Source organism: Halichoerus grypus, chromosome 14 (assembly GCF_964656455.1).
Source record: "Halichoerus grypus chromosome 14, mHalGry1.hap1.1, whole genome shotgun sequence".
Taxonomy (NCBI): Eukaryota; Metazoa; Chordata; class Mammalia; order Carnivora; family Phocidae; genus Halichoerus; species Halichoerus grypus.
The window spans coordinates 90,522,323-90,549,790 of NC_135725.1; the positions used below are offsets into that span (position 1 = coordinate 90,522,323).

General features: G+C 48.4%; 1 protein-coding gene across 1 annotated transcript; it reads right to left on the reverse strand.

The window, feature by feature from the left end:
- Window positions 1–4,846: 4,846 nt before the first annotated feature.
- On the reverse strand, window positions 4,847–27,156 carry LOC118545722 (histo-blood group ABO system transferase 1). Its single transcript, XM_036108149.2, has 3 exons — window positions 27,031–27,156; window positions 25,808–25,936; window positions 4,847–12,288 (listed from the first exon to the last, which is right to left on the reverse strand). The coding sequence occupies exons 1-3, from the start codon at window positions 27,063–27,065 to the stop codon at window positions 11,601–11,603; spliced, it is 852 nt and encodes a 283-aa protein (XP_035964042.2). The 5' UTR covers window positions 27,066–27,156; the 3' UTR covers window positions 4,847–11,600.
- Between the last annotated feature and the right edge of the window lie 312 nt (window positions 27,157–27,468).

Sequence of the window (27,468 nt, forward strand, 5' to 3'; positions counted from 1 at the left end):
TGGTCCCTGAATTATGCAAAATGTCTAGAAGGGGCTTCCTGTCCATTTGTGGAGTCGATGAAGCCCAACCAGCACCTTTCAGATGTCTGAGTGGCTCTGGGACCCCTCTGCCAGCCCCCAGGGATCCCTGCTCTGGCTCCACCCAGGATGGGAGCCCCACATGGAATCTGAGACCTCGTCACAGCCGGCAATGCGGCTTTGCTCCGGACACAGGACACCGAGGCGTGGGGCAGAGAGCTCCTTCACGGTGGAGAGGAAGCGCTTCAGCCCCAGGCCACCCTCCCCGTGGGCCGGCCACAGGGTCGGGGAGCGGTCCCAACAGGCCCGACGGCAACCCCGTGTGTGGGGTCGGGCCTCGTGGCACTCAGGGTCCCCAGGAGACACCTGAGGTTCGGAGAGGGGACGTGCCAGGCCCGAGACACACAGCCCGCAGGTGAGGGGGAGCCGCCGGGCGGGACGGGGGGCCCTGCTCACCTTTGTGAGCAGCAGGTGTGGGAAGGGCTGGGGGGGCGTTCTTGTGGGAGGTGCTCCGGGAGAGGGGCCACAGGAGAGGGCCTGGCCCGGCTCCACCAGCTTCCTCGGGCTGTCCGCACGGACCGCCCACAGCCTCTGGCTCTGCCCCAGCGGCAGGGCCCACTCAGGTTCACGGTGGGGCTGATCTTTGGATAAAGGAGGGACAATTCACAACACAGAAACTGCAAAAATATTCCTGTCCGTGTCCTGAAGTGCAACAGAATATCAACAATTGGTTGGGATCATCTTACACGTATGTGAAGGGTGATTTTGTACCTGGCCAAGGCCGGGGCTGGACCGGGTGTGTGTGTGTGTGGTGTGTGTGTGTGTGTTTGGTGTGTGTGTGTGTCTGTGAAGGGAGCAGCCCAGACCCCTTGGGTTGAGATCATGGCCACGTAAGGGGCACAGCCGCCATGGCACCCCGGGTCGTCAGTGTCCCGGACGGCGTCGGGGCAGGAGACCCTCCCGGCCCTCCCCGAGCCCGGTCCTGGAGCGCCCTCGTTCCCACACTCCCCCTGAGCTCCCTGGCCCTCGCTGCAGCATGGCACTCATCCTCACCGTGGTCCTGAATCCGGGAGCCTGGCTCTCCCAGGCCCTTGCTCTGGTGGCTGCCACCAGCACCGTCACGACAGCAGCTGGTCAGGGCACGTCCCTGCCCGGGCCCAGAGGAGCTCAGGGCTACGTGGCAGGTCAGGTACTGCAGCAGGGAGAGTGGGGAAGGGCTGGGGGCGACCCCCCCGTGCTCCCTGGGAGGCCTGTCCCCTGCCTCTCGCAGGCCTCGGGCACACTCACCGTCTCCTTTGGCTGCTTTGGGTTCTCCTGGGGTTCACTTCCAGGGTGGCAAGCTTGGAGGGCCCCTCCTGCCAGGGTCAGCCTTAGAGGTCAGTTTAGAAATGGCCTGGGGGCCTCCTTGATCTTCCTGGAGCGGCCCCACATTGTCTGTTCCAGAAGCCTGCACCTCGCCTTTGGGTCCCTATCGCCCTGAAGGTGTCTTGCTCCCTTGTGTCTCCCTGTCCAGTTAGGTATCCACTCAGCAGGGGCTCCCCTGCCTGCCCTGCTCTGCCCCCAGCGCCCCCAGGACCATAGCCGTGACCAGTAACAACTCCTGTCACCCCTGCTGGTCTCCAGCAGCCTTCCGTGTGCAGCTTCCAGGGGACCCTCAGGGGACAGAGGAGGGCCGGGGCCAGGCCGGCCATCAGTACAGTTCCCTTGGTGGTGGTGAGCGGGGCGCCGCGGCCCTGTACCCGGTCCCTAAACCAGGACAGGATGGGGCGGATCCCACGTCCCACGTGTGTTCTGCCTCCCCCATGTCGCTCACTGTCCAGCCCAGACCCCTGAGCGGCCCGGGGGCCAGCCTGGGACGCCCCTCCCTCCACAGCCTGCTTCTCAAGCCTGGTATGGCTTTCTGGCCCCCTCGGGCTCTTGGGGCCCCACGCAGATCCCAGGACTCCCAACCACAGCATGGTTTTACATCGTGTTTGGATTTCAAGGGCTCTTGGCTCCTCACAGCCAGCCTCTCTGGAGCTCGGAGGGACGGGGGCCGAGCACCTCATTCCAGGAGCACGGGTGCTGCAGGGAAGGCCCCACAAATCCGTGTGTGCCACCAAGTGCCGAGTGGCTTGAGCACATGAAGCTTGAGAGTCCTGTGGGCTCTGTGGGCCCCGTGGGGGTTTCACAAATGCCACATCCACGAGCAAAAGCACATAAGCCACACTGTGGAAACCACAGGCCCCAGAGCCACGTTTGTCCAAACGTAAGCTTTATTTTCTGTGGGAATCATGCGGTCCGCTTGGCCTGGCCCGTCCCAACCCAGATGGGATCCTCCGGGGGACTCGCCCTGTGGCCTCACGTGACAGAGCAGCCCCAGAAACTGTGCCGTGGAGGAAGCAGCCCTGAAGTGGTGTAGGTTGGCAGGGACTGAAAAGCGACAGGACAAAACTCAAGGTGTGAGGCTTTTCAGGCTCCGGGACAAGCGTGTTTCCCGACGGGTCCTCTCTGGACGGGCTGCCTGCTCTGTGTGCCCGCTGGGCCGCGTGGGTCTGAAGTGGGGCCCCGGGGCGGGGGGGCAGCTGCCAAGAACGGTCACCAAAAGCAGGGACCCAACCAATGCCTAGAACAATGGGGAACCTGCTAAAGAAATTCTTCAAGGTGTGGCCGGGGTGTCCCCCCCCGTGCACAGGTCAACTTGGAGACCTCTGACGGTGGAGCCACGGGTCCTCCAGGCCTACACCCCACCCCTGGTAGAGCCCTCACACTGAGGGTTTAGGGGGATGGGAGCTGCCCCAGGTAAAAGCACCGGAGATTCTCACGGCGCCTACCTGAACTTCAGATGCTCCTCAGTTACTTGTGTGCGTCTGGTGTCTTCCCAGAACCATGACCCAGCGCCGGATGCGGGCGCCCGGCCGCGGGGCACGGGGAGTCCTGGTGAGGGTGGCGTGGTGGGGGAGGCCCCTGAAGGGCCCCAGAAGAGGCAGGAGACAAGGAAGACAACAGGACAGGGCTTCCTAAGGAGGACGACGTAAGGGTCAAAGGATCGCAGAGACCCTTGGGAAAGTTCAGAGGCCCTGGAGATGTTGGCTGAAACACTGTCATTACGTCAGAAAAGTGGTGTCACAACGCCCCAGTCAGCACTGGATGATCTACTCTTCGTTGCTTCTAGGAATCAGTGTGTATGGGCCCTTAGAACTCACATTGCGTTAAGTCTAGCATATACTTACTTTTCATCACTTTTCAGGACTAGATTTTTCTGGAGGATGTGCTGAGCATGGGTGTCTCCATTCTTTTCTTTGTGCAACTGGCCTCTGTTTTCAGGAGCAGATTCCTGGTGCTCATCACCTCTGTTAGCCCTGAGGACTGCCCCCTGTCACCTCCCGCAGTGGACCTGAGTGCCATGTGGGCAGGGACAACGTGGGCTGGGGATGGAGTCACGGATGGAGTCCCAGTGCTCAGTACAGAGTAGGGACCCCAGATCCTCTGCTGAATGAGAGAGGAAGGGGGAAAGGAAAGAGGAAGGGGGGAGGGAGGGAGGAATGGGTGGAGGGAAAGAGGGAGGGAGGGAAACCAAGGAAGACGGGCCCATCCATCAGGAACCCTTATTTGGGATGAGGTCCGAGGGCATCACAGCCCGGGCCCTGGATGGTGGCTCAGGGCCCATGCAACTGTCCTCCCAGTGCTGACCTTCCTTCTCCTTGGCCCTCTGTCATCCTGGATCCTCTCCACCTCCTCCTCAAACAATTCTGAATGTTCTCAGGAGCAGGGTGGCAGGAGGGGGTCTCAGGAGGGGCTGCCCGGATCCTGTGCCCTGGACGACACAGTGACAGTAGCTATAGGGCATTCTATCCTGAGGACTGGGACCGAGGATCCCGTCCATCTCCTTGGGCATTAGCATTGGTCCATTCCCTGCTCTCTCCACCACCGCTGTGCTGAACACTCCTGAAAACACATCTGTGAAAAACCGAGCCAGAGTTTTCGGGCGTGAGTCCGAGGACGAGCGTGCTAGGTGATGGGTGCCCCTGCGGCCTGGGACGGGTGCTGCTCACTGTTCTCCCAGACAGGGGTGCCCGTCCCCCTTCTCTCCAGGGGACCTCCACTTCCTCACGTTCTCCCCAGGGCTGCTGGTCCCCAGACCAGACACCTGCCAGTCTGAGGGTGACCAGCGCTGCCTCCATAGGGTTTCCTTTGCCAGAGTCCTTCCCCGGGAGCTCCCGCATCTCTGACTGCCCCCGTGCCTGTCCCCCACCCCCCCCTTCAACTTTCATGGGTTTGGTCTCTGTCCCTGTGGAACCCAGTGACTTGGAGCCTGGTTTGGACCAGAGGCATGGGAAACCTTTCTCTGGCCTTGGGTTGTGAGCAATGCTTTGGCCCTTTGGGGTGTGTCTTCCGGCCTTCTGCATTTCCCTGGTTTGTCTGTGGGTCACAGGAGGAACCAGCCCTTTCGTGTCTGGGGTCAGGCTGAGGTGTCCCAGCAGGAATAGGGGTCTCCGCCCCGAGATTGTGTCCATATTTACCAAAGGGGGCTCTATGATTACATCTCATCTGTAATCCATCGGGGCTTTCAACATCAAATAAGGAAAATTCTATGTCAAATCAACACAGAAAAGAATGAGTCCCCTTTGAAAATAGGGGGGCAGACACAAAGGCCCGTACTGTGTGATTCCACGTACAGGAAACATCCAGAACAGGTAAAGGAACAGAGAGAGAAAGCAGCTTAGGGGTTTCCAGGGAGGCCTTCTGGTTTGGGGACTCCTTTGGGGAAGCAGATATTCCACAGCAATGTTCTGTGGTGTGGTGGCCCAGCGTTGGGAATGTACTTCATGCTCAGGACTTGTTCAACTGAAAACAATTAATTTTATTTAAAATAAATAATAAACAGCATATAGGACATGGAAAGATAATATAACAGTTAATATGTACCAGAGAGAAAGAACATAGGGGGATGGGATGAAACAATCTGGCGGGGTGTCGGGGTCGGGTGATGGAGCTAAGGGTAATTGTACAAGGAGCTCTCCTCGCGAGGATGTGGGCTCTGGATGTGGTTCTGGGAGCCCTGCAGGAGCAGGAGGAGGGGCAGGGCCAGATGCAAGAGCAGGGCCAGATGCAAGAGCAGGGCCAGGGGCAGGATCCACGGTAGGAGCTGGGTCAGGGGCAAGTACAGGAGAACAGGCAGGGCCAGGGGAAGGGGCAGTGGCCCTGGAAAGCAGGGGAAGGGGCATCGGCTCTCGCAGGGGCAGGGGCAGGGGCAGGAACAGGGACACTGGCAGGGGAAGGGGCATTGGCTCTGGCAGGGGCAGGGGCAGGGGCAGGAACAGGGACACGGGCAGGGGCAGGAACAGGGCACAGGCAGGGCAAGGGGCATCGGTTCTGGCAGGGGCAGGGGCAGGGGCAGGGGCAGGAACAGGGACACCGGCAGGGGAAGGGGCATCGGCTCTGGCAGGGGCAGGAACAGGGACACCGGCAGGGGAAGGGGCATCGGCTCTGGCAGAGGCAGGGGCAGGAACAGGGATACAGGCAGGGGAAGGGGCATCGGCTCTGGTAGGGGCAGGGGCAGGGGCAGGAACAGGGACACAGGCAGGGGAAGGGGCATTGGCTCTGGCAGGGGCAGATGGCTGCCTTGCACACACCAGCCCAGGCTCGAGAAGACCGCTGAAGAGCTCGCTCAGCGTGGACATACCACAGGGAATAAAAGGACATTCCACACCCATGTGTCAGACGAGGACTTAAGAAGAGTTCACTACAATGAGGACTCCTAGACAAGACGCTAAAATACCCAAATGCCACCCGAGAGTGATCCCAGACCTGGAAACAAAGACCCCAAAGTCTCATTGCACGAGGAATACACAATGAGTAAAAGCAGGAAGCAGAAGAGATGGGGGCCAATGATTCAACTGGCGATGCAGGGGAAAAGAAAGAGTCATAGTGAGTGCAGGTGAGGATGCAAAGGGTCACAGCAGAAGTATTAGTGTGACTGAACTAGAAAGCTCAACAGTTAAGGCGAAACAGAAAACAGGATATAAGATGGCAAGAATAAGCCCGAAATGTACTGATAATCCCAAGTGTGAAGAGGTTAAATTCCCCTGGTAAAAGATGCACAGATTGTGTGACATGCTTTTTAAAGAAAAATAACTACATGACAGCTCAAAAAACATTAGCAAGGAGTCAAAATATTATAGAAGGTCAATCAAGAAAAGCAGGTGTGTGGGGAGCCTGGGTGGCTCAGTCTGTTCAGCGTCTGACTCTCGATTTCCGCTCAGGGCATGATCTCGGCGTCCTGAGAGGATCTCCACATGGGGCTCCACACTCAGCAGGGACTCTGCTCAGTTTTTCTGTGTGCCTCAGACTGCTCTGAAAAAATAAAACCTATGAAAACAAAAAAGGCAGTAGACATGGAGCATTTGAACAGAAAGGCTGGTTTAATCCATGCTACAGTAGAATAATGTCCCCCACAAAATATAGGTTCATGTCCTAACCCCTGGCCCCCATGAACACGACTTGGTGTGGAATAGGGTCTTTGCAGGTGCAATCAAGACACAAATTAAAGTGAGGTCAGAGCGGAGGAGAGTGAGCTGTTAACCCAGTATGACTGATGGGCTCACAAGCAGAGGGGAGAGGCGCAGAGGACTGCAGCTGCAGACAGACGGAGCGGGGAAGCTGCAAGCCAAGGAAGGCTGAATGTGGGTGGCCACCACTGGATGCTGGAAGACGCAGGGAGGGTTCTTGTAGAATCTCAGAAGGAGCGCAGCCCTGCCAACACCTGCATCTCTGACTTCCAGCCTCCAGGACTGGGAGAAAACAAATTTCCATTGTTTTCAGCCACTCGCCTTCTGGTACTTGGTTATAACGGTCATCAGACACGAATCCAATCCCAATATTTAGTGTGCTGTTACTGACACACTGGGAAAGACTTGGTCCTCTTAATTGGTAACTCATCTACATCCAATAAACACACTGAATATGTTTGGCCATTGCAATACACCCTTAATCACCTATAGCTGGATGAAAACCATGTCCATCACCTCCAAAAAGTCCCCTCCTGCCCCTTGTCCAGACAACTACTGCCACCTTCCTCCGTGGCAGCCACTGTCTAGGATCAGTCACTATAGAGGGGTATTGCCCCTGCTTGGATAGGACACCTGGAATCCGACAGCCTGTGTGCTCTTGGGTCTGGTCTCCGGCTCAGCATGATGTTTTGGAGACTCATCCAAGTTCCTCATGCATCTACAGTCCATTTCTTCTCTGTGCTGAGGAGTTTTCCACTGTGTGAATGCTCTGCTTTGCTTGTCTGCTCTTCTCTTGGTAGACATCTGAATTGTTTCCAGTTTGGGGCTTTATCAACAATGCTGATAGAAATGTTCCTGTACAAGTCTTTTTGTGGACATGTGTTTTCAGTTCTCTTGGGCAAATACCTGAGAGTGGAACTGAGGGTTTACAGGGTAGGTGTATATTAACTTTCCAAGAAATTGCCAGACATTCCCCAAACTTTGTACCATTTTGCATACATTCTCTGCAACTGCCCATAATAATGTTTTGAATGATCCATCAGGAAGCCATAAAAGAAGTTCAACAACTCCCCAGAGCTGAAATTGTGCACTCGCTTGATTCTTGCTATGAAACTATACATCCACAAACACACAACTAAAGGATAGCAACAGGAATCACAACCAACTATTGCAAGTTTTCAGATTTCTTCTAAATACTTTTGAGTTAAAGAGGAAATAAAAGCAGAGTATTTAGAAAGGAGTGACAATGTGGACATTGGCTAGAAACACCCAGGACCACAACTTCCTTGCGCTGTACTCAGAGGGAAAGTCAAAGCCACATGCTTTTCTTAGAAACAAGAAGCATTCCCAACAAACGACTCCGTTAACTAAGGATTCCACTCCAGAATGCTAGAAAAAAATAGACCAAGCTAAAATTAAAGAAATAAACTAACAGGGGCGCCTGGGTGGCTCAGTTGGTTAAGCAACTGCCTTCGGCTCAGGTCATGATCCTGGAGTCCCGGGATCGAGTCCCGCATCGGGCTCCCTGCTCGGCGGGGAGTCTGCTTCTCCCTCTGACCCTCCTCCCTCTCATGCTCTCTGTCTCTCATTCTCTCTCTCTCAAATAAAAAAAAAAAAAAAAAAAAAGAAATAAACTAACAAGCATAAAGCAGAAACCACCATTTAATAAACAAACCAACAATAGGCTAGATGCTTCTTTCAACAAATAAAATAAAGCAGATAATCCTTGATACTCATGCAAAAAGATCAGAATGAAGGAGATAGCACAAATAAACAGCATTAGAGATAAGACGGTCTGATTTTAGATTATGCAGATTGAAAGTTACTGTAAAGCGAAAATCCTGTTCTTTTTGCCAACAAATTTGAAAGTCAACGTGAAGTGGACAACTTTCCAAGAGAATGTAAATGATCAAACTTGACTCAAGAAGTAGAAACTTGAACGTGACTCTTGAAGGAACTGCATGTACCAGAGAAAGAATGAGAAGAACCCACCAGGTATTACCGCCATAGATGACAGTAGGTTCCACAGGTTTTTTGAGCAAGAACAAAAACCTCGAGATGATTCAAATATCGCAGAGCATAGAAAATAAGGTTCTGTATCCAATCTCCCAGACTCTCTGGACCACGATGGCAAAGTCTCCCGAGGAGATCCCAAACGACCGCCATAGATGGGTCATCCTGGTGACTACAGACAGAAGAAAGAAGAAACCAAGATGGCGGAGTAATGCGGCATGACCAAGCAGGGTCAATCCCAGATCTGTGAGAGTAACAAAGTCCAGAAATAAGGACTTCGCATTTATAAGTCACTTACATTAGCAGTAAGAGAAAGGTTAGATGATTCTCACAGTAGACTACAAAAAGACTTGACCCAACTCAAAATCCACTCCTGATTTAAGGGAAAAAACTACCGTTCTCATTTAGCAAGACCAGAGGGAAAGAGTCTCAACGTAACAAGAGAGGGTCCCGGGCAACAACTACAGGCACGGTCTCCTGTGCTGAATCCCCAGCGACTTTCTACTTCAAGTAAGAAAGGCAGCAGGGCCAGCCCGGGCCAGCGACGGAGACTCCGCGGGGCGCTGACTGTGGGTGACTCTGGCTGGACACGGTCTGGGGAGCTAGTCTTGAATTGTTATTTCATTTAAGACCAAGGGAGTGTAAACTGTCTGCACCAGAGGGCGGGGATGCTCAGGGCAACGTGCTCCAAGGCACGAGAACAACAGACAAGAACAGGGAGAGAGAAAATGAGCCGAAAGTGAAAGAAATGGAGAAACTCCAATTGTTTGTTTTCAATCTCAAGAGCTGGTTTCTTCAACAAGCAATTTTTGAAGGAAGTGTTAAGAGTTAGTTGGACAGTTAGGTAGTCAGGCCCAGGGTCCCCAACATGAAAATATGGAGTTGGGACAGCTAAGATAAAACAGCACTAACATCCTGTTTTGCAGCTCAGATAGGACCACACTAACATTCTGCTTTGCAGCCTTTGCAGAAATGACTTCTGCAAAACGTCCTAAAATAAGGCAACTAACCACAAGGCATTTGTCCCTATCATGGGTAAGGGGCAGTGAAGACATAAGCCCTCAGATGTCAGCAAAAAAAGATCATCAACACATTGATATTAACCTAATAGGTAGACAGATACATGACCAAAGCCCTGATTTGCAGGACTCAGCATGCCCTGGTTGCTTAAGATGGTTTTGCAAAAGAGCTCATAAAAACCCCTAAACTTAGAAACTCCAGGGAAACCCTCTCAGGCCCCCCGCCCATTTGGGCCCCCCTCCCTCTCTGGGAGCTTTACACTCTTGCTCAATAAACTTTGCTTTGCTGCCCACCACTCTTCATCTGGTCTACCTCTTCATTCTTCGAAGTGGCGGGACCAAGAACTGCGGGCACTAAAGGCAGAGAATTCCTGCAACAGAAGGATCTTGTGTGTTGTGTTCTGTGAGCTCTCACCTGCTCGGGAAGGGCCAGACGAGCACACAGGGAGGATGGCCTGCAGAGATGGGGGCAGTTTTGGGGGGGCGCACCAGCCCTCGAGGAGCACCCATGGCCGCAAGCAAACCCCCAGGTGCTGGGGGAGAGGAAACGGCAGTCTCCATCCCAGCCTCAGAAGAATCAGCCCTGGCTTGTGAGCCTTCGGGTGGACAGGAGGGGCACTCCTGTGGCCACCTCCAGCAGCCACTGGGCACCACTGCTCAGCTCAGCACAATTCTGATGAAAACTCCAACCAGGGGTACCTGGCTGGCTCACTCGGTTAAGTGTATGACTCTTGATTTCGGCTCAGGTCATGATCTCAGGGTCATGACATCGAGCCCCCAGTCAGTCTCCACAGTGGGCATGGAGCCTGCTTAAGATTCTCTCCATCTGTCCTACCCTCAACTCTCGCCTGCATGCTCTCTCTCTCTCTCTCTCAAAAACATAAATAAATAAATGAAATTATATTAAAACTCCAGCTGGCTCCTTTCTGTAATTTGACAGAAGATTTAAAAGTGAGATGGAAATGCAACAGGCCAAGAGCAATCAAAATACTCTTAAAGAATCAGGTGGGAGGACTTGCCGGACCAGATAGCAAGATTTGATTATGGGCCTAGAGTAATGAAGACGGTGTGTTATCGCCACAAGGACAGACCAATAGACAAACCCAGGCACATGGGGACAGTTGACAGGAGGAGGCTAAAGATTGTGCAAGTCAGGGAAAAGAACTTTCCCGGAAGTTTTCAAACATGTTTTCAATAAGTGGTGCTCAGATAATCATTATCCAGAGAAAGGAAAATTAAATCAAATCCTTACATTAAAAGCACACACAAGTCATTATCAGTAGATTAAAGACCTAAGTGTGAGGCAAAAACATAAAGCTTTTGGACACTATCTTCTAACATAAGACACTATCTTCATGATTTCAAAGCAGGAGATGAGTTCTTAAATTTACCTATGTTAAAAGAGTTGAAGTAGCAACAAACAAACTAGAAGAAGAGATTTTTAGCATGTGTCTGAAAAAAGTACTAACACCCAAAACACAAAACAAACTCCCCAAAATCCATATGAAAAAGACAAACAACCCAGAGCAACAAGCTATCATACACCCAAACCAAACCCAGAAAAGTGCTTTCAGGCTGGGCCTCTCCCATTGTCTGGGTACAGGGTACACCAGGTGTTTAGGGGTCATGTTATGAGAGTCTCTGGGCATAAGGCACTGTGGTAGGTACTGACCTATAAGAAGAAGAAGTCTTAGCTTCTGCCCTCAGGAGCTCACATTGTAATGAGCAAGACCAATGGGCAATGTGAGCAGAATGGCAGCAGATCTGGCCAAAGGAATACACTAAGTGCTTTATAGGGATGCAGAGTGAAGAGCAGTGCATTTCAATAGGAGGAGGAAGAGACAATCAAAGAAACCTTCCAGGGGAAGGTGACCTTGTGGGCACCATGAAGGACGAGCCCAGGTTCAATACAAGGAGGAGTGGTGGGAGCCTCTCCAGAAGAGGAAACCGAGGCCCAGGGACTCATCCATAGCATCAAATCGCTGGTTGATCCCTTGCCCAGGGGAAGACCTGCTAAAGCTGCAGCCTCGTATGGAGATCTCCCGGGGCCCTGGGCTCTTCAGTTCCGGATTTCTGCATGATTTTTGGGCACCGCCACGTAGCGCAGTTTCCTGAGGAAAGGAGGCCTCTGCAGCATCTGTTCATCCCACAGGTACTCTGGGGACAGCACCTTGGTGGGCTTGTGGTAGAGAAGGTACCTGTTCAGGTGGCTCTCGTCATGCCACACGGCCTCGATCCCGTTGGCCTGGTCAACCACCATCGCCTGGTGACAGGCCGTGGTCAGCTGGAGAACCTCAACCACTGAACCCCCAAAAAAGCCTCCTGCGTAGTAAAAGTCACCCTCGTCTCTCGGAACGTAGGCCTGGGACTGTGGACGTCGCTCGTAGATGAAGGCCCTGCGGGCCGCCCTGTAGAAACCGGGGTGCAGGGTGCCGAAGAGGGGGGACAGGATCTCCACACCCACGTGGTCGCTGAACTTCATGTCCACGTCCATACACACCAGGTAGTCCACCTCGAGGAGGAAGCGCTGCTGCGAGAAGTTGCTAATCATCTCCATGCGGTGCATGGACACATCCTGCCAGCGCGAATAGTTTCGGACCTCCAGGACCACCAGCTGTCTCCCTTCTGCGAGGGGCACCCTGGGCACATCGGTGGGCCGGTCAGTGAAGACATAGTAGGTGACCCTGTGTCCCACCATGAAGTGCTTCTCTGCCGTCTGCAGGAACAGCTCCAGGAAGACCACGTATCTAAGGCCAAGAACAAGCATCCCAGGAAAGGGAGGGTGGGCATTAAACAGAATCAAACAGCAGCAGAAAAACAGACTTGGGCAAAACCAGCTTATAATACCATAGCCACGCCTTGAAGGCATCATGCTAAGTGAAATAAGCCAATGGCAAAAGTCAAGCACTGCCTGATTCCACTTCAAGGGCGTCTCTAGAATGGGCAAATTCAGAGAAACAGACACCAGAGGCTGGGGGAGGTGCCATGGGCAGCTAGTGTCTAACGGGCACAGAGCTTCAGTTTTGCAAGAGGAAAATGCTTGTGAAGATGGGCAGCCCCTATGGTGACACAATGCAAATTGGTAACACTACGGAACTCTGCATCGAAATAGTTAAGATGGTAAATATTATGTGCATTTTACTACAATGAAAAATCAAAACAGAAAAATAAAAACCATAGCCAATCTACTAGCTAAAGACAGTGTATCAACTGGATAGTAAGGGGAGGCATTCAGATTGCTTGGTATGGAGCACTTAGCCTCAACCATAGGTATTTTCTTAATCCATGAGGTTGGCAAAAATTCAAATGATGGGTAATATCTAAAGGTTGATCTCTCCCAACTCATGACCCTCCAATGGCTTCTTCTCCTTAAGAAAAAAGAAAAAAGCAAATCAAGATCCTACATTGGTCTACCAGACCCCACAAGATCTGCCTCTGACCTCATCTCCTCCCCTCTGTCCTCCATCTTTTTGCCTGGGCCGGCATCTCTTTGATGTTCCTGACACAGGCCAGGCATGCTCCTCTGGGCCTTTGCACTTCCTATTCTCTCAGGCTGGGATCCTTTCCCTGCAATGCTCACCCCTACAGTAGCTCCCATCCTTTGACTAATGCCCAGAGCTATCCATGCCCTATAGCTCCTCCTGCTGGCACCAGCAGAGGCTAGCTGATGTAAAAACACAGTAAGCTGTGCACTTGACCCGTAAATTTATCTGGGTGGAAATCAGAACTCAAGAAGAAGGAGCAAATAAATACACAAATAAATATGAAAAGAAACCACTCTACCCCCGACACAGCCTTAGTTATTTTAGAGCCCAAATCACCATCGAACATATTTTATAATTGAGTTTTACTTGTTCTTCTGTCTTTCCCCACTCGAATAAAGCTCGGCGGACACAGGGCCTTTCCGTGGTTTGGGAACTGCCTTATCCCTTTGTCCACACATAGTAAGTGTTTAGTAAAGACCTTTGTAACAAACAAGTATGGGAATACTTCCGGGTATGGTTAAAGGTAAGGGAAGGCAGACACTCTAGTTTGCCACTAATGAAAATACAATCCTTTCAGAGGGCATATGAGACAATATACCAAAACGTTAAAGATTTATATATTTATTTATTATTTATTTGTGGGGGGGAGCAAACTCCCCACTGAGCACAGAGCCCGACATGGGGCTCGATCCCACAACCCTGAGATCATGACCCGAGCCAAAATCGAGACTGACTGAGCCACCAATATATCAAAACTTTAAATGTGTACATTCCTTTCCCAATCCCACTTCCAGGACTCTACCCCACAGACCTCCTCATATGTCTGCACAAAGACCCAAGTATAAAAGTTTACAGGCAGCGCACATCACAAAATGGTGTGGAGCATGGGGAGCTGCCGACCTTCCATATATTGTGGGTGGGGGTGTAAAATGCTACAACTAACTTGTGAAAATGTCACGTTGTTTTACAAAACTATATATGTATCTGACCTAGGACAGAGCAATTCCACTCCTGGATGGTTTTTTTTTTTTTTTTAGGATTTTATTTATTTGTCAGAGAGAGAGAAAGCACAAGCAGGGGGAGCAGCAGAGGGAGAGGGAGAAGCAGACTCCCCGCCACGCAAGGAGCCCAATGCAGGACTCGATCCCAGGACCCTGGGATCATGACCTGAGCTGAAGGCAGATGCTTAACCGACTGAGCCACCCAGGCATCCCACACTCCTGGATGTTTAATCAAGAAAAAATAGGAGGAGCAAGATGGCAGAAGAGTGGGAGACCTAAATTTTGTCTGGTCCCAGGAATTCAGCTAGATAGGGGTCAAACCATTCTGAACACCTATGAACTCAAAAGGAGATCGAAGGAAAGAATAGCAGCAACTCTCTGAACAGAAAAGTGACCACTTCCGTAGGACTTGCGGAGAAGTGAATCCAAGGCGATATTCAGGAAGATAGACCTCGTGGGGAGGGAGCCTCCATCAGCTGGCTACCGGCTACCGGCAAGTGACAGAGCCCCAGAGCACAAAATCGGAACTTGTAGAAGTCTGCTCCACTGAGGGACGTCACTCCAGTGGCTAAGTGGGGGGTGGAACCCTCGCGGGACAGTGTGGTCTCAGGACCCTCGGGGTCACAGAAAGACCGGGGGTGCCTGAATGCAGCAGAGCTCCCAGGTATTGAAGCAGGGAAGCCGGCTGCAGAGATGGAGCTGAGGTGTGGGCTCTCAGCTTGGGGTTGCCATAAACCGTGATCCGTGGCACAGTCGGGCCACTGCTCCTCCAGCAGGGACCCAACAAGCGGCAGATCCGGGAGACTTACCTTCCTCCCCCAGGAGGAGCAGTGCCGGAGTGCACTGCAGGGATCTGCTGGGTTTGGAGACTCCACACCGAGTCAGGTGCCAGAGATAGAAACGCTCGGTCACAGGCCGGGTGAGCACGGAGTGCGGCCGGAGACCGGGGAGACGGGAGTGATTGCTTTTCTCTGGGAGCTCACTGAGGAGTGGGGCCCCAAGTTCTTGGCTCCTCCGGGGCGGAGATTGGGAGGCCGTCATTTTCACTCTCGTCCTCCAAAGCTGCATGGAAAGCTTGCAGGGAACAAAAGCTCCGGAGAGCAAACCCGAGCGGATGACTTAGCCCAGACTGGGCAAGGGTGGGGCAATTCTGCCTCCGGCAAAGACATTTGAGAACCACGGCAACAGGCCCCTCCCCCAGAAGATCAGCAAGAAGAGCCAGCCAAGACCAAGTTTACCGATCAGTGACAACGGCAAAACCCCAGCGTTAGGGGAATACTGCACATAGAATTCATGGCTTTTTACCCCATGATTCTTTAGTCTTTCAAACTTAATTTTTAAAATTTTCTTTATTTTTTTCTTTTTCTATTTTATTTAATCTTTCTTTTTCCCTTTTTCAAGCAACATCTTATCAATTCCTTTTTTAAAAATCTTTCTTAATTTTCAATTTTAGAGTCATATTCTATCCCTTCATTGTAGTTAACTTTATTTTTTGTGTATATATAAGTTTTTCTCTCTTTAAAATTTTGGGAGACAGTTTCTTCTAATAGACCAAAATATACCCTAAATCTCTAGTATATGGCCTTGTTCTATTTTCCTGCCTTATCACATTTTCTCCCCTTTTTGTTTTTTTTAAATTTTCTTCTTTCTTTTTTCAACCAACTTCTTATCAATACCTTTTATAAAATCTTTTATAATTTTCATCTTTACAATCATATTCCATCCCTTCATCATATTTACCCTTATTTTTGTACATATGTAAGTTTTACTTTCTTTAAAATTTTGGGAGGCATTTTCTTCTAACAGACCAAAATATGCCCAAAATCTAGTCTGTGGCTCTGATCTGTTCACCAGCCCAATCATATTCTCTCTCTCTCTCTTTTTTTTTTTTTGCGTTCCCTTTCTTTTCTTCCTGGTTTCAGGTCTCTTCTGATTTGTTTAGTGTATATTTTTCTGGAGTCGATGTTACCTTTTTAGCATTTTGTTCTCTCATTCATCTATTCTCCTCTGGACAAAATGACAAGATGGAAAAACTCACCTCAAAAAAAAAAGAACAAGAGGCAGTACCGACTGCCAGGGACCTAATCAATATGGATATTAGTAAGATGTCAGAACTAGAGTTCGGAATGATGATTATAAAGATACTAGATGGGTTTTGAAAAAAACATGGAAGATACTAGAGAATTCCTTTCTGGAGAAATAAAAGAACTAAACTCTTTTTAGTCGAAATCAAAAAGGCTACTAATGAGGTGCAATCAAAAATGGAGGCTCTAACTGCTAGGATAAATGAGGCAGAAGAGAGAATTAGTGATATAGAAGACCAAATGATGGAGAATAAAGAAGCTGAGAAAAAGAGAGATAAACAACTACTGGATCACAAGGGCAGAATTCGAGAGATAAGTGATACCATAAGACGAAACAATACTAGAATAATTGAGATCCCAGAAGAAGAAGAAAGAGACAGAGGGGCAGAAGGTATATTGGAGCAAATTAAGTGGAGAACTTCCCTAATTTGGGGAAGGAAACAGGCATCAAAATCCAGGAGGCACAGAGAACCCCCCTCAAAATCAATAAAAATAGGTCAACACCCTGACATCTAATAGTAAAATTTACAAGTCTCAGAGACAAAGAGAAAATCCTGAAAGCAGCTCGGGATTGTAGGTTACAAGAGGTCTGTAACCTACAACGGTAGAAACATTAGATTGGCAGCAGACCTATCTATCCACAGAGACCTGGCAGGCCAGAAAGGACTGGCATGATATATTCAGAGCACTAAAGGAGAAAAATACGTAGCCAAGAATACTATATCCAACTAGGCTGTCATTGAAAATAGAAGGACAGATAAAAAGCCTCCAGGACAAACAAAAGCTAAAAGAATTTGCAAACACCAAACCAGCCCTACAGGAAATATTGAAAGGGGTCCTCTAAGCAAAGAGAGAGCCTGAAAGTAACATAGACCGGAAAGAAATAGAGACAATATACAGTTACAGTCACATTACAGGCAATACACTGGCACTAAATTCATATCTTTCAATAGTTACCCTGAATGTAAATGGGCTAAATGCCCCAATCAAAAGACACAAGGTTATCAGATTGGATTAAAAAACAAGACCCATCGATATGCTGCCTGCAAGAGACTCATTTTAGACCCAAAGACACCTCGAGATTGAAAGTGAGGGGGTGGAAAACCATTTACCATGCTAATGGACAACAAAAGAAAGCTGGGTGGCAATCCTTATATCAGACAAATTAGTTTTTAAACCAAAGACTATAATAACAGATGAGGAAGGACACTATATCCTACTTAAAGGGTCTATCCAACAAGAAGATCTAACAATTGTAAATATCTATGCCCCTAACATGGGAGCAGCCAATTAGATAAGCCAATTAAAAACAAAATCAAAGAAACACATCGACGACAATACAATAATAGTAGGGGACTTTAACAACACCCTCACTGAAATGGACAGATCATCTAAGCAAAAGAATAACAAGGAAATAAAGGCTTAAAATGACACACTGGACCAGATGGACTTCACAGATATATTCACAACATTCCATCCCAAAGCAACAGAATACACATTCTTCTCTAGTGCCCATGGAACATTCTCCAGAATAGATCATGTCCTAGGTCACAAATCAGGTCTCAACCGGTACCAAAAGATTAGGATCATTCTCTGCATATTTTCGGACCACAAGGCTTTGAAACTAGAACTCAATCACAAGAGGAAAGTCGGAAAGAACCTAAATACCTGGAGGCAAAAGAGCATCCTACTAAAGAATGAATGGGTCAACCAGGAAATTAAGGAAGAATTTTAAAAATTCATGGAAACAAATGAAAATGAAAACACAACTGTTCAAATCTTTGGGATGCAGCAAAGTCAGTCCTAAGAGGAAAGTATATAGCAATACAAGCCTTTCTTAAGAAATAAGAAAGGTCTCAAATATACAACCTAACCCTACACCTAAAGGAGCTGCAGAAAGAAGAGCAAATAAAGCCTAAACCCAGCAGGGGAAGAGAAATAATAAAGATTAGAGCAGAAGTCAATGAAATAGAAACCAAAAGAACAGTAGAACAGATCAATGAAACTAGGGCCTGGTTCTTTGAAAGAGTTAATAAGATTGATAAACCCCTGGCCAGACTTATCAAAAAGAAAAGAGAAACGACCCAAATAAATAAAATCATGAATGAAAGAGGAGTGATCACAACCAACACCAAAGAAATACAAACAATTATAAGAACATATTATGAGCAACTATATGTCAGCAAATTAGACAATCTGGAAGAAATTGATGCATTCTTAGAGAAGTATAAACTACCAAAACTGAACCAGGAAGAAATAGAAAACCTGAACAGACCCATAACCAGTAAGGAAATTGAAGCAGTCATCAAAAATCTCCCAAGAAGCAAGAGCCCAGGGCCAGATGGCTTCCCAGGGGAATTCTACCAAACATTTCAAGAAGAATTAATACCTATTCCTCTGAAACTGTTCCAAAAAATAGAAATGGAAGGAAAACTTCCAAACTCATTTTATGAGGCCAGCAATACCTTGATCCCAAAACCACACAAAGACCCCATCAAAAAGGAGAATTACAGACCAATATCCCTGATGAACATGGATGCAAAAATTCTCACCAGAATACTAGCCAATAGGATCCAACAGTACATTAAAAGGATTATTCACCACGACCAAGCAGGATTTATTCCTGGGCTGCCAGGTTGGTTCAACATCCACAAATCAACCAATGTGACACAATACATTAATAAAAGAAATAACAAGAATCATATGATCCTCTCAATAGATGCAGAAAAAGCATTTGACAAAGTACTGCATCTTTCCTTCATTAAAACTCTTCAGAATGTAGGGATAGAAGCTACACACCTCAATATCATAAAAGCCTTCTATGAAAAACACACAGCAAATAAAATTCTCAATGGGGAAAAACTGAGAGCTTTTCCCCTAAGGTCAGGAACATGGTAGGGGTGTCCACTATCACCACTGCTATTCAACATAGTACTAGAATTCCTGGCCTCAGCAATCAGACAACAAAAAGAAATAAAAGGCATCTGAATCAGCAAAGAAGAAGTCAAACTCTCACTCTTTGCAGATGATATGATACTTTATGTGGAAAACCAAAAAACTCCACCCCAAAACTGCTAGAACTCATACAGGAATTCAGTAAAGTGGCGGGATATAAAATCAATCCACAGAAATCAGCAGCATTTCTATATACCAACAACAAGACAGAAAGAAGAGAAATTAAGGAGTCGATCCCATTTACAATTGCACCCAAAACCATAAGATACCTAGGAATAAATCTAACCAAAGAGGCAAAGGATCTGTACTCAGAAAACTATAGAATACTCATGAAAGAAATTGAGGAAGACACAAAGAAATAGAAAAACATTCCACGCTCATGGGTTGGAAGAACAAATATTGTGAAAATGTCTATGCTACCTAGAGCAATCTACACATTTAATGCAATCCCTACCAAAATACCATCAGCTTTTTTCAAAGAAATGGAACAAATAATCCTAAAATTTGTATGGAACCAGAAAAGACCCTGGATAGCCAGAGGAATGTTGAAAAAGAAAAGCAAAGCTGGTGGCATCACAATTCCAGACTTCAAGCTCTATTACAAAGCTGTCATCATCAAGACAGTATGGTACTGGCACAAAAACAGACACAAAGATCAATGGAACAGAATACAGAGCCCAGAAATGGACCCTCAACTCTATGGTCAACTAATCTTTGACAAAGCAGGAAAGAACGTCCAATGGAAAAAAGACAGTCTCTTCAACAAATGGTGTTGGGAAAATTGGACAGCCACATGCAGAAGAATGAAACTGGACCATTTCCTTACACCACACACAAAAATAGACTCAAAATGGATGAAAGATCTAAATGTGAGACAGGGATCCATCCAAATCCTTGAGGAGAACACAGGCAGCAACCTATTCTACCTCAGCCGCAACAACTTCTTCCTAGAAATACTGCCAAAGGCAAGGGAAGCAAGGGCAAAAATGAACTATTGGGACTTCATCAAGATAAAAAGCTTTTGCCCAGCAAAGGAAACAGTCAACAAAACCAAAAGACAACTGACAGAATGGGAGAAGATATTTGCAAATGACATATCAGATAAAGGGCTAGTATCCCAAATCTATAGAGCACTTATCAAACTCAACACCCAAAGAACAAATAATCCAATCAAGAAATGGGCAGAAGACATGAACAGACATTTCTGCAAAGAAGACATCCAAATGGCCAACAGACACATGAAAAAGTGTTCAACATCACTCGGCATCAGGGAAATACAAATCAAAACCTCCTCACACCAGTCAGAATGGCTAAAATCAACAAGTCAGGAAACAACAGATGTTGGCAAGGATGCGGAGAAAGGGGAACCCTCCTACAATGTTGGTGGGAATGCAAGCTGGTGCAGCCACTCTGGAAAACAGTATGGAGGTTCCTCCAGAAGTTGATAATAGAGCTACCCTACAACCCAGCAATTACACTACTGGGTATTTACCCCAAAGGTACAAACGTAGTGATCCGAAGGGGTACATGCACCCCAATGTTTATAGCAGCAATGTCCACAATAGCCAAACTATGGAAAGAGCCAAGATGTCCATCAACAGATGACTGGCTAAAGAAGATGTGGTGTATATATATACAATGGAATATTATGCAGCCATAAAAAAATTGAAATCTTGCCATTTGCAACGACGTAGATGGAACTAGAGGGTATTATGCTAAGCAAAATAAGTCAATCAGAGAAAGCCAAGTATCATATGATCTCATTGATATCAGGAATTTGAGAAAGAAGACAGAGGAGCATAGGGGAAGGGAGGAAAAAAGGAAACAAGATGAAATCAGAGAGGGAGACAAACCATAAGAGACTCTTAATCTCAGGAAACAAACTGATGGTTGCTGGAGTGGTGGGGGTGGGAGGGATGGGGTGGCTGGCTGATGGACACTGGGGAGGGTATGTGCTATGGTGAGCACTGTGAATTGTGTAAGACTGATGAATCACAGACCTGTACCTCTGAAACAAATAATACATTATATGTTAAAAAAAAAAAAGAAGAAGAAGATAGTAGGAAGGGAAAAATGGAGGGGGGGGAATAGGAGGAGGAGATGAACCATAAAAGACTATGGACTCTGAGAAACAAACAGGGTTTTAGAGGGGAGGGGGGTGGGGCGGTGGGTTAGCCCAGTGATGGGTATTAAGCAGGGCACGTATTGCATGGAGCACTGGGTGTTATACGCAAGCAATGAATCATGGAACACTACATCAAAAACTAATGATGTGATGTATGCTGACATAACATAACGAAATAAAATTAAAAAAAAAGAAAAAACATACTGTACGTACACAAAAGGTTTGTTCAACAGAATTCATATTTACTCATAATATCCAAAACCTGGAAGCAGGGGTCTGTTGAAAGGAAACTGGATTAACCAACTAGAGTATGCCCATGATGGAATCCTAAGCAACAAAAAGAGCTACTCATTCATGCAGAATCATGGATAAATCTCCAATGATGATTCTTAGTGAGAAAAGACAAGACAAAACAGTATGCAATTTACAATTCCAGTAGGCAAAAATAATCTTAGAGTGGAAAAAAATCAGAACAGTGATGCAGGAGCTGAAGGAGGGAGAGGCTTGGCTGGAAAGGGGCACGGGAGAGCTTTATGGGGTAGTGAGAATATCATATAAGTAGAAAAGGATTCTGCTTACGCAACTATATGCATTTGCCAAAACTCAGCAAATGTTCGTTTGCACATTTTACCTGGGAAGAAGAAAAAGCATAAACACATCTTGAACTCTAGTTGATGATCATGTGCTGATGTCCCAGATTTACCTTCGTGTATATCAAAAGCAATATGAACTGATAGATGGACAGAAGGATGACCAGATGGGTAGATTAGTGATCATGCCAGTATAATAAAATGTTAATCGTGAAGCTTATGGACTTCCCATGAAGCTCATGGGAAACCCTGACAAGAAATAGTGTATGCATTATGGGAATCCCAAAAGGAGAAAAAGGGAAAGGGACAGAAAATATATTTAAAGCAATAATGGCCGAAAACTTCCCAAATGAGAGCCATGGACATCCAGATTCATAAGGCTCAAAGGACCCCAAATAATTTGAACCTGAAAAGGGCTACAGAGAGATTATAATTATATAATTATAATCTCTCTGTATTATATGAAATTATAATTAAATTGCCAAAAGTCAAAGACAAGGAGGGCGCCTAGCTGGCTCAGTCGGAAGAGCATGGGACTCTTGATCTTGGGGTCATGAGTTTGAGCCCCACGTGGGGTATAGAGATGATTAAAAAAAAAATAAACTTAAAAAAAGTCAAAGACAAGGAGAAAAAGTTCAAAGTAGCAAGAAAAGCAAGTCATCACATATAAGGTAATCCCTCTCATAAGACTATGGGAATATTTGTCAACAAAACTTTGCAGGCTAGGAGAGAGTGAGATGATATATTCAAAATACTGGGGCACCGGGATGTCTGACTCTTGATTTCAACTCAGGTCATGATCTCAGGGCTGTGGGATCAAGCCCCTCATCCAACCTGCTTAAGTTTCTCTCTCTCCCTCCTCCCCTCCCTTCCCACTCATGTGCATGCTCTCTCTCTCTGAAAAATATAAACAAAAATTAAAATATTGAAAGAATACTACCCCAGAAAAGCTGATTTTCAGAAATGGAGAGATAAAGCCTTTCCCAAACAAAAGCTGAGGGGGTTCATCAGCATCAGACATGCCTTACAAGAAATGCTACAGGGCATCCAACTCTTCCAGCAGAAACAAAAGGGGTCCAATTAATATTATAAGAACATACTAATACATTTATACAATTCACTGGTAACGGTAAACATAGAGTCAAAGTCAGATTCTCTAATGTTGTAATGGTAGTGCATAAGTCACTTACCACTCTAGATCAACAGTTACATATAAAAACTAACCATAACTACAATAATTTGTTCATGTAAAGACAATATTTAAAAATATGTAAATTGTAGCATCAATCACCTAATGTGAGGGATAGAGGATGAAAAGTATAGTTTATGTAAGCTACTGAAGTCAGGCTGTTATCAGCTTCACATAGGGGGTTACTAATAGAAGATAGTTTATGGAAGCCGTAGTAACCACAGAGGGAAACCTGAAATAGACACAAAAAAGATCATGATAAAGGCGTCAAAGCTAAAGATGAGAAGTGAGCAACAAAGGTCCACAGGTAGAAAACAGTGAGCGTAATGGCAAGGTAAGTCCTTACCTCTCAATAATTACCTTAGACGTTTTTAAATGTAAAAGGATTCTCCAGTCGAGAGACACTGAATGGTTAAATGCGTAATTTTTTTTTTCAAAGATCCAACAATATTCTGCCTGGGAGAGACTCACTCTAGCTTTAGAGACCCAGAGCAAGAGAAAAGGATATTTCAAGCAAACAGTGGCCCAAAAAACAGGGGGTAACTATACTTATATCAGACAAAGCAGGCTTTAAGCTAAAAATGATCAAAAGAGACAAAGAAGGTTATTATATAATGATAAAGGGCTCAATCCATTAAGAAGAAATAACAATTGTAAATATTTATGCACCCAATGTCAGAGCACCTAACTCATAAAGCAAATACTAACAAAACAAAAAGGAGGAATAAGCAACAATACAATATTGATTGGGGACTTTAATAACCCACTCTCGAAAATGGACAGATCATCCAGACAGAGAATCGGTAAGGAAACAGCATGTTTGAACAACCCTACAGACCAAATGGACCTAACACATATACGTAGAGCATTCCATCCAACAGCAGCAGAACACACGTTCTTCTCAAAGGCACATGGAACATTTTCTAGGGTAGATCGTGTGTTAGGCCACAAAACAAATCTTAGCAAACTCAAGAAGTTGAAGTCATACCAAAGAAAATACTCAAACGAACAAAGGTCCATGAAAAGGTGCTCAACATCACTCGTCATCAGAGAAATGCATATCAAACCCACGATGAGATGTCACCTCACACGTGTTAAGAGGCTAGCGTCAGAAAGACAAGCGGTAACAAGTGTTGGTGAGCATGTGGAAAAAAGGGACCATTTGTGCAGCTTTGGGAGGGAAGGCAAACTGGCGCAGTCGCTGTAGAAGACAGTAGGGAGACTCCTCCAAAGGTAAAAACAGAACTGCCCTGGGGCGCCTGGGTGACTGCTGGTCAAGCATCTGACTTTTGGTTTGGGCTCAGGTCATGCTCTCAGGGTGGTGAGACTGAGCCCCACACTGGGCTCTGTGCTCAGCAGGGACCCTACTTGGGATTCTCTCTCCCTCTGCCCCTCCCCTGCTCACATTCTCTCTCTCTCTCAATTAAATAAATAAAATCTTTAAAAAAAAATAGAACTACCCTATGATCCAGCAACCCCACTTCTGAAGGCACAGAAAGTGATAGATGATGGAGACAGGGACAGAAAACTAAATCAGTATCTTGAAGAGATACCTGCACTCCCACGTTCACCGCGGCATCACTTACAGGAGCCGAGACACAGGAACCACCTAAGTGTCCATCAACAGATGACGAGATAAACAAAGCATGAGGTATATATTTCTCGGCCATAAAAAAGAAAGGAACCCTGCCATTGCAGCAACATGCTTGAAACCTGAGGCCATTATGCTACGTGAGACAGTCAGACAGAGACAGGTGAATACAGTACGATCTCACTTACATGTGGAATCTAAGAAAACCTGAATCCATAGCAGCAGAGAACAGGTAAGTGGTTAACCAGAGGCAAGACGTGCAGGACTGAGGAAATGGGTGAGGGGGTCAGACGTACAAACTTCCAGATGGAAGATAAATAAGCTCTGGGAATGAGACACGCAGCACGGTGACGTTCGTTAACGTACCGTGTGTACAACCATCACATCATTACGTTGTACCCAGTACACTTGTACGATGTTATGTGTCCATTTATGCCAATAACTGGGGAGAATGAGGGGAAAAAAGAAAGAAGAACGTCAGCGGTGGGATGTAGGTGGTGGGCGTACACATGGTCACTGTACAATTCTGGCGACTCGGCTGCACAGTTGAAAACTTTCGTGATAAAACGTTACTTGTAATAGTGCCGCGTAGGCAGCTCTACAAACAGCCCAAGCAGGGAACGAAGCCTCTGGAATAAGAGCAGGCAGCCGTTCAAGAGAACGAGGAAGGTCCACAGGCGTCAGTGTGCAAAGGTGTCCAAGACTCCGTGCGTGAAGATGCAGATTTGGTACATAAAATACAAGCCAGTTGTCAAACCAAACAAGCCAACCCCGAGGCCGTCAGTGCAACCTGGAGATTTCAGATCCAGCTCTGCCACATGCTGAACCCGCCGTGGCTACTAGGAAAGGAAGCCTCAGGCGGCGTCTCTGGGAATGGGTCAGGGCAACGGAGCACCTGCCTCGGGGCTGCGGTGGGGCCGGCTGCTGGCCCGGCGGCTGGCCCCCGTCAGTGGTCAGTGGAGGCTGCATGGCTCTCAAAGGTCCGTACACTGACCTCTGGAGCAGGTGACTCTCGGCTGTGGGGCTGCTATTTTGAGCAGGGGTGTGCCTAGTGCCCCCTGCAAATCCCACCAAGTTCACCTGCACACCAAGCTACCCATGCCTCCCCACCACCCCGAGAGCACCTCATCCTGGAAAAGAGCGACACCTAGTGACAAGTGCCCCCCCTCCCGGCACCGCGGGTGGGCTTCCTGGTTTCCCCTGGGCCCGTGCCCCTCTTCAGCATCACTGCCCAGACCTTACTTACTTTTTGATGGCAAACACGGTCAGCCCGATGGTGGCATTTTGGAATTGCGCGTCCAGAATGGTAGAGTCAAAGACTCCGTCCCAGATGATGGGAGCAAACCAGGGGGTCATGACCAGCACGTCGGCCCTCCTGGGGAAAACGAGGCACACTGTGTTAGAGCGGGGCGTGGACACATGGGCCACGGAAGGGAAGCATTTGTCCAAAGGCTCACAGTCTGGGAGCAGCAGAGCGAGAAGCAGACAGGATGCCACACTCCCCATTCAGTGCTCTTTGCTCCATCAGCTCAGCACCTGAGCCCTGACACTCCCATTCCCTCGCTGCCCTCGCTTCGAGTGTCTCCTCCCCACCAGCCAGGCACTGGGCCCACGGACACTCCTTCTAGGAGGTCACCAGCCCTGTTTCCCAGGAGGAGCTCTAGCTCAGTGAGGCAAGAACTAAGCCCCTTTCCCAGCAAACAGGATATTTTACATTTGGGAGGATATTTTAAATTTGGGGGGACTAAGTGCTTCAAATCCAGTGTGTTTCCCACTGACAGCACATCTTACTCCAGAGTGGTCACATGTCGAGTGCTTGTGGCCTCCCGTGGCTGGTGGCTCTAGAACTTCAAGGAGATGCGGGCTCTGGTTTCAGAAACGACAGCATTTCCAGCTCTCCTGGCAGGGAGGTCCCATGGCCTGGGCTGGATCCCGACCTGTCCCGCCCCAGTTGCGGGGCCTCAGGCAAGTACCTCCACTTCTCTGAGCCTCAGTTTCCCTGCTTGTGCAACGAGGGCTGATCAGAGAGGCCTCTGGGTGACCTTGCTGTCTGAGGCCACAGACACGGGCTGCCACTGGGTCTTGGGCAGAACAAGCAGGAGGCGGGGGCGCTGGCTCCAGAGGCCTGACTGTGGGCACCGGCTCGGAACCGTGGTCCCTGTGACATCAGCAGCCGCGGAAAGACCTCGGGGCCAAGCCAGCCGAGACCACTGTCCTCCGTCCCCATGAAGAGATAAGAGAGGCTTCTGTGCCTTCTGTGGACATCCGTGGCCCCGGGACCAAGAGTGAGAGGCGCCCTCCGTGGCGCCAGACCCATTAAAAATGAGCCCGGTCATGGCAAGATGGTGAAAGAAGGAAGAGAAAAGGCACAGAAAGGTTGCAGCCCTGGACAGGAGCTAGAGAAAGGAAAGCCTGAGGCCTCGGGGACAGGGAGCCACCACGGGCCGAGGCAGGGACTTGCGCACTCACGTGGGCTTGAGGACCTGGGCCTTGGCGTAAACCATCCTGCAGGGGAGATGTGCGTCAGGGAGAAGTGAGTGGAGACTTCTCAGAGCCCCTGAGTCTGTGCCCACAGCTGCACGGTGCCGTCCTCCCCATCAGGTGGGCCGGCTCTGCCAGGAGCCCGCACCCAGCCTCAGGGCGCCTGCCCACCCCCCTCCTGCCCACCTCCCTCCCTCCCTCCCCCCTGCCTGCCTGTCCGCCTGCCCACCTCACTTCCTTCCTGCCTGCCTCCCTCCCTCTCTCCTCCCTTCCTTCCTTCCTGCCTGCCTCCCTCCTTCCTCCCCTCCTTCCTACCTCCCTCCCTTCCTCCCTGCTTCCTTCCTGCCTGCCCACCTCACTCCCTTCCTGCCTGCCTGTCCGCCTGCCCACCTCACTTCCTTCCTGCCTGCCTCCCTCCCTCTCTCC

What these genes read in the sequence shown, in the direction of transcription:
- LOC118545722 (XM_036108149.2), bottom strand. Translation starts at nt 27,065, where the DNA reads ATGGTTTACGCCAAGGCCCAGGTCCTCAAGCCCAC. An exon ending in GCCCAGGTCCTCAAGCCCAC is followed by an intron (nt 25,937 to 27,030) that starts GTGAGTGCGCAA and finishes CGTTTTCCCCAG; the next exon opens with GAGGGCCGACGTGCTGGTCA. An exon ending in ACCGTGTTTGCCATCAAAAA is followed by an intron (nt 12,289 to 25,807) that starts GTAAGTAAGGTC and finishes TCTTGGCCTTAG; the next exon opens with ATACGTGGTCTTCCTGGAGC.